The sequence below is a fragment of the Limanda limanda genome, chromosome 20, assembly GCF_963576545.1.
Source record: "Limanda limanda chromosome 20, fLimLim1.1, whole genome shotgun sequence".
Taxonomy (NCBI): domain Eukaryota; kingdom Metazoa; phylum Chordata; class Actinopteri; order Pleuronectiformes; family Pleuronectidae; genus Limanda; species Limanda limanda.
Window position 1 is genome coordinate 3,053,981 of NC_083655.1, and position 16,418 is coordinate 3,070,398.

At 44.5% G+C, this 16,418-nt stretch overlaps 1 protein-coding gene across 2 annotated transcripts in view; it reads right to left on the minus strand.

The window, feature by feature from the left end:
* epc1a (enhancer of polycomb homolog 1 (Drosophila) a) overlaps window positions 1-5,713 on the minus strand; it is a 28,473-nt gene extending 22,760 nt beyond the window's left edge. The window contains exon 1 of one of the 2 annotated variants that reach the window (XM_061093876.1): window positions 5,650-5,713. Coding sequence is in view for 1 of the 2 variants with exons in the window: in XM_061093875.1 (XP_060949858.1) it covers window positions 2,308-2,460 (153 nt within the window). In the remaining variant the exon portion in view is untranslated. Of the gene's footprint in view, window positions 1-2,307; window positions 2,753-5,649 lie in introns of those variants that run through there. The other variant, XM_061093875.1, reaches the window with a different exon arrangement.
* Window positions 5,714-16,418: the final 10,705 nt, after the last annotated feature.

Here is a 16,418-nt window from a genome sequence, read left to right on the forward strand (position 1 = left end):
CAGCGCTCCATTGTTGCCGGACAGGATGTAGGTCAGGGAGCTAAGCCATGCATGCACAGCCTTGTAGTAAAACTGTCCTCTTTATCTCTTCTGTCACTCTGTTATGTAATGCCGCTGTGTGCATGTGTACAGTAGGTGGGGGGGGAGGGCCGGCGGCAGGATTTCTGCTGACTTAGCGGGCCCCTGTCTGTGCTTCCCTTGTGTTTGTGTCTGCTGAGGCAACTCAGCTTCAAACATAGGGAGGGGGGGGGGCTCTCCTGGTGATGAGGTGCGGAGAGGAATTCAGTGGAGCGGGCCAGGACGAGTAATAAACACCAGATAATACACTCCTCCCCCCCCATCAATGGGCCGTCTACAAACCAGCAGCAATAGCCACCAATCGACTGACTATGAAAAGGTAAGTCCTATTAATAATCTAGATCATATCAAAGCAGAGCAGCCACAAACCAACTTAGAAAACCTTTTCTACTTATGCTGGGAATTCACATGCATTATCTGAGCTTCATCCAACCTGACACGCTGTGGTCTTATAGTAATGGGTTTATATAATCTTCCCACAGGCACGAGGCAAACAAAACATTTATATAACCAATTATCTCCCTGCAAAGCAAAGAAATAAACTACACCAGATCGGTTTAAAAACTGGAATAATAGTGACGCGTATCCAAAATATTGGCAGTCCGGTGCAGCTGTTAGCACCAAACTAAACCTCCCTAAGATCAAAGAAGCCTTTTAAAGAGACTTTTTAAGTATAAACTGCACAAATGTATTCACTAAACTCACAACTGTACACAAACCACACACTGACAGACACAGGCACCGATCTGCTGCAAGCTGCAACGCTGTGCATGCACCACTACTGCAATTAATGAATAACTAGAAACACTAAAATGTGGCTGCAGCAATAACCAAAAACTAGAAACACTGAAACAACAAACAAATATCTCGATCCAAAGTTGTGCATGCACCATTATTGCAATGAATGAATAACTAGAAACACTAAAACGTGGCTGCAGCAATAACCAGATGCAGAAAACTTTGAATGAATCTGCCTTTAAAACAAAAATCTCGATCCAAAGTTGTGCATGCACCATTATTGCAATTAATGAATAACTACAACACTAAAACGTAACTACGGCAATAACCAAATGCTGCAAACTTGGAATGAATCCGCCTTTAAAACAAAAATCTCGATCCAAACTTGTGCATGCACCATTATTGCAATTAATGAATAACCAGAAACACTAAAACGTGGCTGCAGCAATAACCAAAACCTAGAAAGACTAAAACGTGGCTGCAGCAATAACCAAAAACTAGAAAGACTCAAACGTGGCTGCAGCAATAACCAGATGCTGCAAACTTGAATTTATCCGCCTTTAAAACAAAAATCTCCATCCAAAGTTGTGCATGCACCATTATTGCAATTAATGAATAACTAGAAACACTAAAACGTAGCTGCAGCAATAACCAAAAACTGGAAAACTAGAAACACTAAAACAACAAACAAAAATCTCGATCCAAAGTTGTGCATGCACCATTATTGCAACTAATGAATAACTAGAAAGACTAAAACATGGCTGCAGCAATAACCAAAAACTAGAAACACTTAAAGCAATAACCAAATGCAGAAAACTTTGAATTAATCCGCCTTTACAACAAACATCTCCATCCATAGTGTTGCATGCACCATTATTGCAATTAATGAATATCTACAACACTAAAGCGTAGCTGCAGCAATAACCAAAATGCTGCAAACTTGAATGAATCCGCCTTTAAAACAAACAACTTATCACACTTCCGCATTCCAGTACTGTGCAGATCTATGCCCGGGTTAGATAAAGGGCTGGTTCGGTCCACGCTGCCCGGGCACACATGGCGGAGCCGGAGCTGTCAACAAGCAGCAGCCGGCTGTCAGAGCCTCCGAGGCGGGCTCAGTGTCGCCCCCTGGCCGCCGCTCGGGGGAAGCTCCGGCCCGGGCCTGCTCCTCCACCACAGAGAACCACAACAAAATGGTGGAGCGGAGGAAAAGTCACGTGACTCCTTTGTGCCGTCGAGCGGCCTTTCGGGGGAAACGAGTGGACACAACCGGGGAAACGAGCGGAATACCGAACCGTCGTGTTCTCCCGGAGCGGCCCGCGGTGGAACGGGACCGGAACGGCGAGGATTCACCGAGGAGCCGTCGTGTGCAGGAACGGGGAAGACATGGCGGCCATTTTGCACAAGCTTGCGCAGGCAGCCACCGCCATGAACACACACACACGTCCGAGGAGAGGCAGCCGCGGCCGGGCAGACAACGTACAAACATACCGATTCCTCCTCCTTCTCCATCCCGGTGGGCATCTGCGGCACCGCCCGGTTGATGGACGCGTACTCATGCAGGTCCGGCAGGTCCTCGCAGCGGAACACGGGCAGCGGCTTGCTAGCATCCAGCGCCCGAGCCCGGAACGACAATTTACTCATTTTGTCAAAAAATGAAGAAGAAAGCAGATCACAAATCTACTGGATCCGCTCGGAGCAGCAGCAGCTCCGCCTCATGGAGGAGTCCGTGGCGGGGTGTTGGAGTCAGCCGGTCCGGTGGAGGGCAGGCTCGGGTCCGTGGCAGCGCGATCAGAGCCGGGGCAGGCCCGGGTCTCGGTCGCTCTCTGTCGGTCTCTCGCTCCCCTAGGCTCCGCTGGTCCTCCCCCGGTTCAATACGCCATGGCCAACATGGCGGACATTACAAACTCATGCAGCTCTTCTGTGCAAGCAGCCCAACCCCCTCGATCACGGGAACAGCCATTCCCACGCAGGTTCGCACGCGTGCGCGCTCGCTAGGCCCTTGGGGGAGGTGGGGGGGGCGGTGGGTGAGAGAGGGGGGGAGAGAGAGAGAGAGGGTTGGGGGGGTGCTGATGAACTTCCCAGGCTCCGGATGTTCTCATCCTGTAATAACCCGGGATGATGATGCCCACATTATTGCACTATTGTTTTTTCTTCAGCTGTTTAGATATATATATTTTATTTTCTATTTTTAATATTCTATTTTATTCAAATTTGTTTTTTCTTGGGTTGTAATTACTTGAGCATTGCTAGAAGAGAGCCTGTGACTCAAGCATTTCATTGCCAGCGACTGCTTAATGTTATTGTTTTCTTCAGCTGTTTAGATATATATATTTTTTATTTTCCATTTTTAATATTCTATTTTATTCAAATTTGTTTTGTTTTGGTTGTCATTATTTGAGCATTGCCATCGACTGCTTACTGTTATTGTTGTGAATTTCAAAATAAACTCTTGAATCCTGAATATTTATTCTTTTACGTTGGAATAATCATGAATAAATATAAAAACACAACCGGACTGCAACAAAGATATATATTTAAAGATATATATTTAGATGTATATATTTTATTTTCTGTTTTAAATTTTTGATATTCTATTTCATTGTTATTCTATTTTATTATTTTTTATACTATTTCTATTTTTATTTTATTTGTTTGGGTTGAAATTACTGAGCATTGCTTAAAGAGTGTGACCCAAGCATTTCATTGACAGTGACTATTTCATGTTATCTGTTCATTTGACAATAAAAAATCTTGAATCTTGAACACCTCACCGTTTCCAGGTGAACGCCCCCCCCCCCCCCATTAAAGTCAGGAATAGTGTCTTCATCCTAACTTTCCAAGGTCACACTAAAAGGTCAAACGTGTGTCCTGTGTTAAAATGAACACCCAATTCAATTATCATATGACACGTTCCCTTCATTTAGATTCAGTGGTTTTGCAAATGTCGCCATCCTGTGGTGCAGAGAGCAACCGTCATGTTGTGCTTCACTTCCATGTTCCAGTCAAACAGGTTCAGACAAGGCTGGAGCACTGTGTGAACATTCCCTCTGTAACCGTCCTTTGTCTTACACAGGGAAGTTCACTCACGTACTATGACATAATGTTGTGTAACAAATTTAAAGGGGTATGAGGAAATTAAGCTTATTTCCTTTAAGGCCTGCAAACTGAAAATATGACGCTTACAGTACAATTGGCAAGATACCAAAAGGTAAACAAATACAGCCAGAGAGAACATTCTGAAACTACCCCACACTCTGTAGTCATCAAGTCATAAACAAGAGCAAAGTCCTGGAGGAAATGACTGATGCTCTTTTGTAATTATGAGTCTGGCCATTAACAATACTTATGCAATGGCGACAAAATAGTTTACTGTTCACTTTCTTGTGAACCGTAATCCCAGAGCCGCCTCGCCTTCTTGTTCGTCATAAAATCAACACAGTCGTCTTCTGCTGCTGCCGCCGAAACTGTGAATCCTGAGAGATGCCACCACACATGCCTGAAGCACTGACAAGCTGCTTACATTATTCTTAATATTCAGGCTACAACTGCTGCACACTTTTATCATATATTTACATTTGAGTTAAATGCAACAAGTAGCCTGCAAAAAAAAATGTCATTTTAATTTGGTTAGTGTGTGCAGAAGCCTTGACATTGAGCAGTGCACACATCATCTCACCAGAGTTCTTTGAATATTACAGCTCCCGGCCTATAATGTCAGAGGGAAAAAATAGTAGTATACCAAGTAAAAATCAATATGAAAACAATTTATCTAATCTAACTCTTGCTCAACTTGCTGCCTGCAAGATGAGAGTACGATAATTCAAAGTATTATGTCCAAAAATCAGTCGTTTATCCCTGATTAGATAAAGTTGCATTGCAAGAGAGCTCAAGTCCCAGTGAATAGAAAGACACAAACAAATGTTATGATTCGCTTATCAATAAAACAAATTTGCTGGTAAAAAGTTTGCAAATTAGCGCCTCAGGCAGTAGAGCAGGTCGTCCACTAACCAGAGGGTTGCTGGTTCCATCCCTGGCTCCTCCGGTATGTTTGCCAAAGTGTCATGGGGTAGACAACGAACCCAAAAATTGCCCATGTAAGCACTGCTGTATGAAAGTGTGAACGGATGGATGTGACCTGTATTGTGAAGTGCTTTGAGTGCACAACACACCAACACTGAATACTCTGAGTACCAGTTATCAGCATATACAAGGTGTAAAGATAAAGATAAATACGTAGGGGTGGTTTTAGTGGTTTGCCCCACTGTGCATCACAACCTCAACCTTTAGCTTCCTGATTTTTTACCTCAAGAGCTGCTTTCAGACATGCACTGAACTCCGGATAATCCCCTGAAATCATCCTGAGGCACAGTATGCTAGAATGCAACTGTCAGAGTCAGTTGGACCAGACATTGTTGGAAGTTTTTCTGCCAGACCCCTGTCAAAACTACAGAGAATGTCTGAGAGAGCCCACAGAGAGGGGTCCTACATGTAGAAGATGTCAGCTTGGATAACGAGATTCAAGCGCTTCTGCCGATACAGGCCAACCCTGATGTTGTAAACAGAAATGTGATTTTTGCAGTGGAATAAACATGTCGAGTCCTGTCTCCTGCATGTTTCCCAAGACTCCACCCCTCACCTGAACGCCTTGGACATCTTCCTGTTATTGTGAAAGTACCTGACCCAGAAAAATCTCCTTAATAGATTATTCACAAGTGAAAGTCCAGACCCAGTTGTTCGGGCATTTTCCGGTGGTGACAAACGAGAGCTCAACATATATAAATAATACATATCCTAGTATTTCATCAGAGTGGAACAGGAAATTCAAATAACCTGTAGGGCCGGGAGAGGGTTCCTGTCGGCACGGGTGACTGATCCAGGCGTCGCCGGCTGGCGTGATCATCATCATCATCCATCCGGGAGCAATAGGCTCACAGCTGAAGACCATAATGGAGGCCTGTGAAACAGAGCAGCAAGAGACACAGGCTAATATCAAAGAAATATTGTTAATCAGGTCAAAATACATTACACAGTATAACATGAGAAATATCCAAGCATTTCTTGAAATATTTTCCTTTAGTTACAGTAGTAAAGGGAATATAGAGTTAGAGATTTGACAATTTGCTCCAAAAATACTCAGTTAATATCACATTTAATTATTTAGCAGTTTTAATGTCAATTTGAATGAATCCACACGCCCCTGCCTCCTCACTGGGTTTAATCAGAACAAGTTTAGTTGCTACGAGTCCACATTAGTACAAACCCACATATGGAGGAGAAGAGAGGGGGTAAAAAAAAAAAAAAAAAAAAAAGATCAAGACATGGCAGAAGAACCACCAGCAGATCCCGGGATCCTCTGGAGGTGGACGCCGAGCCTGCCTCGCCACGGAGCCGGTCACCGAGCAGCTTTCCCCGGGGAGATAATTCCCTTTGGAGCCCGGAGATCACACACAGCTGTTTGCTCAACGAGGCTAGCTGGGGAGCTAACAGCTAGCTTAGCCCACTTAGCCTGACCCTGCGCCATTTACAGACACACGCTGCCGACACACTTTAACACAACACCAACTTGTGCACAATCACACACTCGTTTCACGTTCGAGTGAGTGGAGACGTGGGGTGAGCGATGAGTTATCAGGAGCCGGAGTTTGTGTTTTAACTTACCTGCTGCTAGCGAAGCCACAGGGGAGGAGGAGGAGGATGGCTGCTCTTCCTCTGGTTGTCATGCTAGCGCGATGCTAACACTCGTTAGCTTCCCTCAGGTCGTCTCTCAGGAGGAGGATGATCGGTTCCTTCTGGTGGTGTCACAGCGGATCGATGGAGTGAAGCTGAGGAAGAGGAGGACAAGTCCTGGCGATGAAGGTAAAACTTAGACACTTCGGTAAAAACACACACACACACACACCAAACTGACCACAAGACACTCTGCAGGAGCGTTCTGATTGGACGCTGAAAGCCACCAATCACCTGTGGAGAGCTCCGGGAGGCGATGAGCTCATTGGTCCCCCACCCCGCCCACCCAGGAATAATAATAATAATAATAATAATAATAATAATAATAATAATAATAATAATAATAATAATAATAATAATAATAATAGCAGTAACAATAACATTATTATTATTAATAATATTTATAATAATAATAATATATAATTTGAAGAAGATCAACCGTAATAACAACAAAACCAATCATAATAATAATGTTATTAATAATAACTAAAATAATTAGAATAACTTCAATAAGAAGAAGAATCATATGCATTAAGAATGAGAAAAAACTAGGCTACAAATAATTTATTTAAATACACAGGAAGTACTTAATAATAATAAATATAGCACTTGCAATACTACTATTGTTACCTTGACCATACCTCTACTTACACTAGTACTACTATTCGACTACTACTACGATTAATGACAATAACAAATACATACATACAAGAATACTTGTATTACAGTTCAGTGTTTAACATGAATGCAAAAGTAGAAGAGCAATAGTTAAAAAATAAAAAACAAATTAGCTATGACTGAATAGTAATGATCCTAATATTACTCATCATCATCATCACTGTCATCGTTGTTATTATTATATTGCAGTTCAGGGCTAAAATGTTGCATTTAAATGTAGGAAAACAAACAGCTACTAATAATATATATTTGCATATAATTCAATAGGAAAATGAGACTTGTTTATGATTTATTGATGCCACTCACAGACCAGTGATGTGATGTAACAGCTGCAGTGCCCTCTCCAAAAATGATTATTGTGTTATGTCACTGTCTCCAGGGCTTGTGGTGGTCACCTCCCTCCGCCCCTCCAGACGTCCTCCCTCCCTCCCTCCCTCCCTCACCCTCCTCTCCTCCCTCTCTCCCTCACCATCTCTCTCCCCCCTCTCTCCCTCACCATCTCTCTCCCCCTCACACGAGTCTTGTCGCAGCACAGCCTCCTCCGCCTCCTCTGACGCTTTTTATTTTTCTGCAACGTGCATTTCTCATGATCAGACACGGATGAAAGAGAATGCTGCATGGTGGAAGCATATGGAGTCATTTTCTCGGATGCTGCTCCCCCCATCCACAACACCACCACCACCACCTAGTGAGTGCCTGCCCAGTGACTCTGGAAGTGGAGGAGGCACCGCTGTGATTAATATTGCTTTGCTAGTCTCCCAGCAAGGTCATCAGCAGCCATCTGTAGGCAGTGGAAAAACCCTAATCTCCATTTAGATGTGAGCGTTCCATTGTTTCTCTGTGCTTACACGACTCAGCCCAGTGCACTGGCAAAGTGGCTGAGCACAAACACTTGCAGAATTTATTTTTTTGCTGCACCCTATATTGCACAATCTAAAACCTGCAGTGCTCACGTTGATGGAGTCACAGGTGTCTCAGGGTATAGCGCAGAAGAGTCTGCTGTTTCATGCTGCTGTCAGAAACAGCATCTTCTATGACTGGGTTGAATTCTAAATGAATGGGAAGTTGCCTCATCACTTCCAGCAGGGTGTCACTTTCCTCTGGTCTCATCTAGAGGGCAGTGGAGACCCACGCTCAGACCCGAGCCTCGGCTGGCGTTCCAGTGCAGATCCCTCACCTCACCACCTCCTGCCTGCTGAGACCCATGTGACACCGCTGACTGAACATTGTCAGCATGCACGGCACAATATTCCTTGCATAGGTCTTGCAGAATATTACACTATGTGCAATTAGCTTTCATGGATTTTAATAATGTGGGAGCATTAAAAAGGACAAGTGTGAGAAGCAGTGTATGTGTGTGTGTGGGGTGTGTGTGTGGGGGGGATGATGCTGTTTTGAATTTGTTTGTGTGCAGTGCTAGAGGGAATGGTAGGAGCCCGGCGGTCCGGGGTTGAGATCAAAAGGAGCGACTCAGACATCAACACCACCGCCGCCAGCCCCCCCCCCCCACTCCCCAAACAAGTTGGACCAACTGCTGACAGCAGCTGAGATGAAGGATGCTGTTGTATCTCTGCACTTCAGGACATGGAGCTACACGACGTGGATCCAAATCCAAATCCGAGCTCTCACTGTTCTCTGTGTTCTGGTCTGACAGTTGCTGTGATGGCTCTTTTGTAGATGGGGCTTCTCCGTCTGCACCAAAGTGGAAATATACTCATTCAGTCTCACATTGCTGGTAAATCAAAGGCTGGTAGTGATCAAGCATGATGACTTTTGAATTTTCTCGCCGTATGAATTAGCAAACAACACCACATGTAAGAATTCGTTCATCCTCTGCTCTCACTTTTTCCTCCTCCTGTTAGCTCTGTGCCATATTTACAGTCGGCTCTTGTTTCACCGTGTGAGTTGTCAGAATGTTCCCTGCGCCAGTGTCACCGAGACAAATTCCTGCGTTTTACTCCACAGCCGTCTGAGTGACAGACAGGAGAGGAGGATGTGTGTGGACAGGTCTCACCCTGTTTCCAGCGTCTCTCTCTGGAAGCGGGCGAACTCCCCTTGCGGTCACGGATGCTGGTGAGCAGTTTCCATAGCAGCAACACAGCCACACCCAGCAGCACCACCACAGAGGCTGATAACACTGCGGTAATCAGCGTCACGTCTGGACCTGATGGGCGTGCTTGAGAGACACGGGGAAGCCATAGCTCTTCATCAGAAACAGACTGTCCAGATTGATTTCAAAAATGTGTTTCGGCGCGAGCAGCACTAAGTGGATTACAATACACAGACCACTTAAAGTAATATCAGAGAGCTGCACATGATAAACTACGTTGTCAATTTGTGTGGGTACAGAGGGGGGCAGCATGCAAAAAGAGAACATTTAAGGAATTTAATCTCTCAGACAAGTTTCTCTGCTTGAGCCGCACTTTGTGTTTAAGTATCATGAAATATGGACGATGAATTTGTCTCAATAAAGAAAACCCTCCGTAGAGCTGCCTTAACTGACACAAGTTACTGAATTGTTGTCGATGTTTAGGTGCAGTCGTGAAAAGAATCAAGATAATAACTTTGTTCAGGAGCTACATGGGCACGGATGGAGTCGTCTTTTTGTCCAAGTCTCAGCAGGAAGGGCACTCTGCAGCCGTCCACCTCAACACGAGGGCCTGAAGAGGAGGTTACTGTTGCTAGGACACCAGCCGGACCCCTCGGAGTGAGGCTCAGGTGGGCACACCTTGTCTCACACTCCCTAGGATTCAAGCCTCGTGAGAAGGCCCTGCACATGATGCCTGCTCTGTGGAGAAGAAGCATCAGCGTGGAAACAGTATCAGGACGTCAATGAGGACAGAGAAGTCATGTTGAGTTTTTAATAAAACTGCCATATATATATATATATATATATATATATATATATATATATATATATATATATATATATATATCCCAACCAACATCCCCTCATCATCCATTCATCACCCTTCCCTCATCCGCACCTGAATCCCTATATCATCCTTCCCTCATCCCTATACACATTCATTCATCTGTTTTTCCCCTCATCCCTCATCCCTTCATCCTTCCCTCATCTCTATACACATTCATTCATCCGTTTTCCCCTCATCCCTTCATTCTTCCCTCATCGCTACCCGCATCTCCTCATCATCCTTCCCTCATCCATTTATCATCCTTCCCTCATCCTTACCTGGATCCCTTCATCCTCCTTTCCTTACCCCTACATCCCTTCATTCTCTCGTTCCTCTTCCCTTCTTATTCAATTTGGTGCATTCCTCTTGCATGTCTCGTTCCAGGTACTTGGGGTCACCAGTGGTCACCAGTTTATTCTGCATACATCAATTTCCATATTGTTGGGGCGTGGTCCTGGTCACCTTGTCCTTGTACCTGTACATGGATCTCAAGTTTGTCCTGCAGTGCTGCAGTGACAGTCCCCTGTGCACAGATCTGTCCGCCCTGAGACAGACAGGATCCAGGCTGAGGGGACATTCAGAAGCTGGACCAGAGAAGGAGACACATACACACCCTGCAGACACACTTGTCGTTCCCCGGCAGCAAAACACGACAGAGGACATGAGATATGAGCCCCTCCTAGAACACATGACACATACTGAACAGTGTGTTGCCTCCTCCCTGCAGTCCTTGGTATTGATCACCGCTGAAATCTCTGCATTCACACAACTGCCCATAGTAAGCGTGTCTCTTCTGACAAACACACACTCAGCCTGCACTGCATACGTCTCGTGTGTTGTCACGTCCCCTCTCTCCCGTCTCTACGCCTGCAACAGACACACAACCATCTGCTGCGGCGTCCACCTTGACTGACTTGAAATCAGACTCGTTATCGATGCCGTCGAGCTTCACCTGCCTGCTCGCGCCGCACTCCAGAGTGCCGTTGCCATGGCTACACGAAGGGCTCTGTGGGACCACGTCCTTTTTGACACGAGCGCTGGCATATGGGTCTCAGCAGGACCTCAACCTCTTCACTACAGCCTTGGGGTTTAATAATAACATGGGACAGCATTTGTGAAGCAGTCAGGCACAGGGGGGGCTGCAATGTTTACATTAAAGCTCACCTAGAGGGGAGGTATGAATTCCCCGAGCACAATTATAATGCTCGACTAATGAGGTAATCATAATTAACATTACCATCGCTTCCACTGCGCAAGGCCTCATGGTTACAGCAGCACTTACACTTTACCCCACACAGAGCCAGGTGCACGCCTCGTCACCTATGGAGATGTAGGAGCTCCTCCTGCCTCCTGGGCCTCGGCCCACGGCCCTTACTCTGTGAAGTGAAGCAGTGAAACTCTTAAGGATGAAATGATGCCTACACACATGTGACTAATGCCCTTTGTTATAAGGGAGTTTCTGTCTCACTTATATTGAACTCATAGAATATTATCTGCAGGATGTTGTGGAAGTTGTGGCCATAGACAAATATAAAGACTAGATGTCTCGTTCGACTGAGCCAGACGTCACCACATGGCGGCCATCTTGCCAGAGGTTGCTCGCTCACCCATAACATTGTGTTGGTAGTGGTAAATAACCATAACTTGCTCAATTTTCAACCGATTTTGAAACGGTCTGGTTTGTTATAAACGTCAGAGATGTAGGTATAACACTGCATACTTATGAATAATTATGTTATTTTCTTAAAAATGTAATAGTTTATGCAAATGGTAAATGGATTTGTATTTATATAGCGCTTTTCTAGTCTGATGACCACTCAAAGCGCTTTACAGTACAGTTTCACATTCACACACACATTCATACAGTGCATCTACTTGCAGCACTTTGTTATTCTATGGGGGGGGGGGGCATTCAGGGTTCAGCATCTTGCCCAAGGACACTTCGGCATGCAGATGGTTCAGACTGGGGATCGAACCGCCGACCTTCAGGTTGGAGGACGACCACTCTACCCCTCAGCCACAGCTGCCCAGTGGAGTGTCATATGCAGTGTCATAACTACATCGCTGATGTTTATAACGATCCAGACCGTTTCAAAATCAGTTGAAAATTGAGCAAGTTATGGTTATTAACCACCACCAACACAATGTTATGGGTGAGCGAGCAACCTCTGGCAAGATGGCCGCCATGTGGTGACGTCCGGCTCCGTTGGCCGGCAACGCAGACGAGACATCTAGTCTTTATAGTTGTGGCGTTCTGTCTGTACGTTTTGGGAAGATAATTCTTAGGCCCTGTAGCATAGCAACAGTGTCCCAAGATAATTATATACAGTATATTTAATGAAGACACTGTTAGTGCTTATCGACACTTGACCAGCTTCTCTTTCTAACAACTGAACATCTCAGATTGAGTGGTTCAGATGGTTGACCTCCACAGGATGCACATGAATTTTATTTGATACTGTCGACAATTCAAAAACCAAACCAACAATGAAATTATCCTAACAGATATTATTTGTATTGTCATTGAGACATATTAAGGGTCATTTAAAGGGGAATAAATAAGTATGAGGATCAAATAAGGACTTGGAGGAGGTTGCCTCTTTTGTGGAGGAGGAAATGTCTGGTTGTGATATCTTTATTCTTGTAATATTACAACTTTATTCTTATAATTCTCATGAATTATGCAATATTATGCAGCAAATACAAATGAATCCACCACTAAAAATAGTCTCAAACTAATGCTGTATTTACTCCTGATAGAGGATTGTTGCCAAGAACTACAGAACCCAGTAATTGTGAGGAATTATTCTTCCCTAATAAGATAAGAGTATTGTGCTTTTACTGTGTCTCCTGAGAGTAATAAAAGTACAGAATAGCAGCAGCCTTAACCTTGGATTTCATGGCAGAGAGGGTTGTGTATTTACCAGACGTCTCAGGTAAAAGCTCCACATGAGTGGCTATAACGTGAAACCCATTCTATTCACTGCTATGAAATCACTATGGGTTTACAACTGCTGTGTCAGAGCAGTGACTGAAGAGCAACTCACGTCACAGCACAACGTATATATATGCATGAAAGAAACAGCAACAAAACACACTGATGAATAATGGATGAACAGAGATGGCCTCCGATGTACCTCGTGCAGGCGGGAGACATTTCCTGTGACAGCGACGATGATCTGGATGTTCTTCTGTCTCCATGTCTCCGCGACGTGAGTCACCCAAGGATAGTCCTGACAGAGTGGGAGTCCGGGCAGAGGAAAAACACGATGCATAACACTCAAGCCGGAATAAATATGTGTAATCAGGAGCTAAGCACGCTCCCCCTCTATCGCCGTCCTCCCATCTAACAATTCTCTCCATCACTCATTTCATTCACTCTCCCTGACAGACTTTCCATTTCCTGCAAATAGATAAATAAAGTACCATTCAGTGAGGAGTGATGCACGCATCCCGCACATCCATTTACAGCCTGGGGTGGCCATTTCTCAGGCGATAATAGATTAATAATATCTATATTCACTCCACCTGTCAGCGGCCGAGACGGCAATGAGGTCAAGACACATAACACTCTTATCAACTTCATCAGAGGGCGATATGGATGTTTACAGTGCAGGGACAAAGAAATACTGGTGAATAGAAACACTTGAACATTCAAACACCGTCACACACACACACACACAGTGAGATTAAGAGATGAAAGCTTTGGTTTGGATTACTCCTCAAACACTCCAGCTGTTTTCCCATCAGAGCGTTTCTGTCAGCGTCGTCTTCACCCAGGGAACTGTGCTGTGGATTCTGACCTTTAAATCACTGTCTTTGACTCCTGCCTGCAGCCTGGACCTCCATCCCAGAGCCAGGATTGCAGATGGGAATCAATTTGCCACGTGCAGCAATATCTGGTCCATAGGATAAACATTGTATGCACCTTGGGGCCGTGGCTATCTGTAGCGTGCACACACACACACACACACACACACACACACACACACACGCACACACACACACACAGCTGTGATGTCTTTATCTGTTGAGCTATAGCTTTGGTTTTTGACTTGAAGACAGATATGTCACAAAGCTGCATTAATGTGTATTTTTATATCTGACAGGGGATGAACTTGAAAACCGACTGAAGAAAAACACCCCTGATCACCTTTGAAAATACAACTTGAGTTATACCTGCTTACATCAGAGACAAGGAGCATCATCATAATATTATTAAAACAGTTTCTGTCCACTAAATTAATATTTATCTGACATTTACTCTAGATTTAGCTCCCCCTCAACAGGATTACAAAAACTACTGAAAGGATTCACACAAAACTTTAGTGAGCGAAAGATCTTTTGTGAGTTTCTTTACATTTTCACCGATTTACTTTGGAATCATTTATGGATCGTGAAGGAAATAGAATGAAGCATATTTAGAGGACTGATATCTATGAGTGTTTGCAATTTGGTGCAGTTTAATTAAATATAAAGGGACTATTGGGTTATTGCTCTCTATCATTCCAGTTAAACTTTGTTTCTAAAGGGTATTATAGAAAATTACCCACAGGGTATCAAAAGTAAACCACGTATCTTATTGGTTTTAAAATAAAATAAATTAAACTCTAGTCTGCCGTAGAACAGAAATAGGCCTGATGTTTTTTTTTCAGTGTTTATCGCCACAAAATGGCTGCATTCACTTAACACAAGAAGCCATTTGATTAAGTGTTAGAATACGCTGCTAAATGAGGTTTCACTCGACACAGAACCTGTGTTTTTACTTGGCTGTTCCCATTTGGGAACTTTCCATCGTTGGGAAGCACCAAGCTGCAGAGCTTCAGTGGAAAACACCAGCAGACGAGTCACATTCCTCCAGCTGACCTGCTCCTGCAAGTGAAGAACATCACACGGTCAATAAAGTGACAATTTGCAGTAAATGCAGCAGGTTCACTGACATAAGGGATTCTGATCGGCCTTTGGAAAGGAATACCTTCCTGCTTTTGTGTGTAATGAAGTGACTGTGGATGAGAAATACTTTGTCTTCATGCTCTTAAATCTAAAACCTGTCATTATGGAATTATAAATGTTAAACTTTGAATTATAATGAGTTTAAAATACAAAACGGACATGGTGCAGTTTCCCACAGGAAGCTCAGCGCTCTGAAGTGTCCCTCTCGTCCGCCGTCTCTCCACTTCCTCCTCACATCGCCCACCCGCACAAGAACAACAATCAGTGTACTGCAGCCCTTCACCCCCCCGCTGGGCATCCTCACATTACCCCGTCTGGTAAATCCAGGTCACAGGAGATCCACTGCTCCACCACCAGCTCAGCGAAGAGGCTCCTGTTAGCGGCGAGGATCAGGACGTGGAAGGAGGTGAAATTAGGAGCACAAGGCCACGGCTCGGCTCTCACAGGGTTTCATTCGCGGTGCTGATGTACGACATCGCGTTCTTACCCACAACTGCACCAACAACCTTTCAGAGAGGGGATGTGAGGAGGAGCGGAGAGCTTCTGGATGTGATTTTGTGGCTGAAAGTGACTAACGAACGCTCCCTCTTCTTTCAGCAGTTACCAGTTGTCCTTGAGCAAAGCACTTAATCCCCAGGCGCTCCAGTGATGCTGCTCATAGTAAGATTATGAATGTACCGGAGCAGCTCACTGGGTGAATGTGACACGAGGGTATTCCACAAAAAGGAGAACAGAGGTATGAAAAGTTAAGAATAAAGTATGTTGGCCTACATTTCAGGTGAGGATGAGAATGAGATCCAGGCGGTCGGACTCATTCTGAAGTTTTCGGTGTTATTCATCATCTGGATCTTGAGGTCAGAGCCCAGCTTCTCGACAGTGATCAGATCGTCCTCCAAGGAGAAGGACAGGTCCGTCATGTTGCCTGAGCTATATAACAGCTAAGAAGCTTATTATTTTGGAAACATAACACAGCATAACATTTTTCATATGGCCTGTGGATTTGGGGGTGTTACAGATTTGAGGAGGGGGGTTCCACAATCACATACATCACATTTTTCAGAGCTGAGTTTTGTGTGGGTAATTGTTGTTTTATTTTCAAGCCACAAAACTGAATTAAGAGTATTTGGATTCTGTTCAAAGATGAAAATGCACGACAGCTTCTTAGTGAAATTTAAATAAGAACAACTTTGCTTGACCCATCTCTGCTGTCGTCAGTGTGTTTGCTCTTTAGGATGGAAGGTGACCTCTGGGTTCCTCAGAAGGTCAGCAGCCCCTCGGGTCCTTCAGGCAGCCGACAGGACAGCCTCTGTTCAGCAGCTCCCTGGC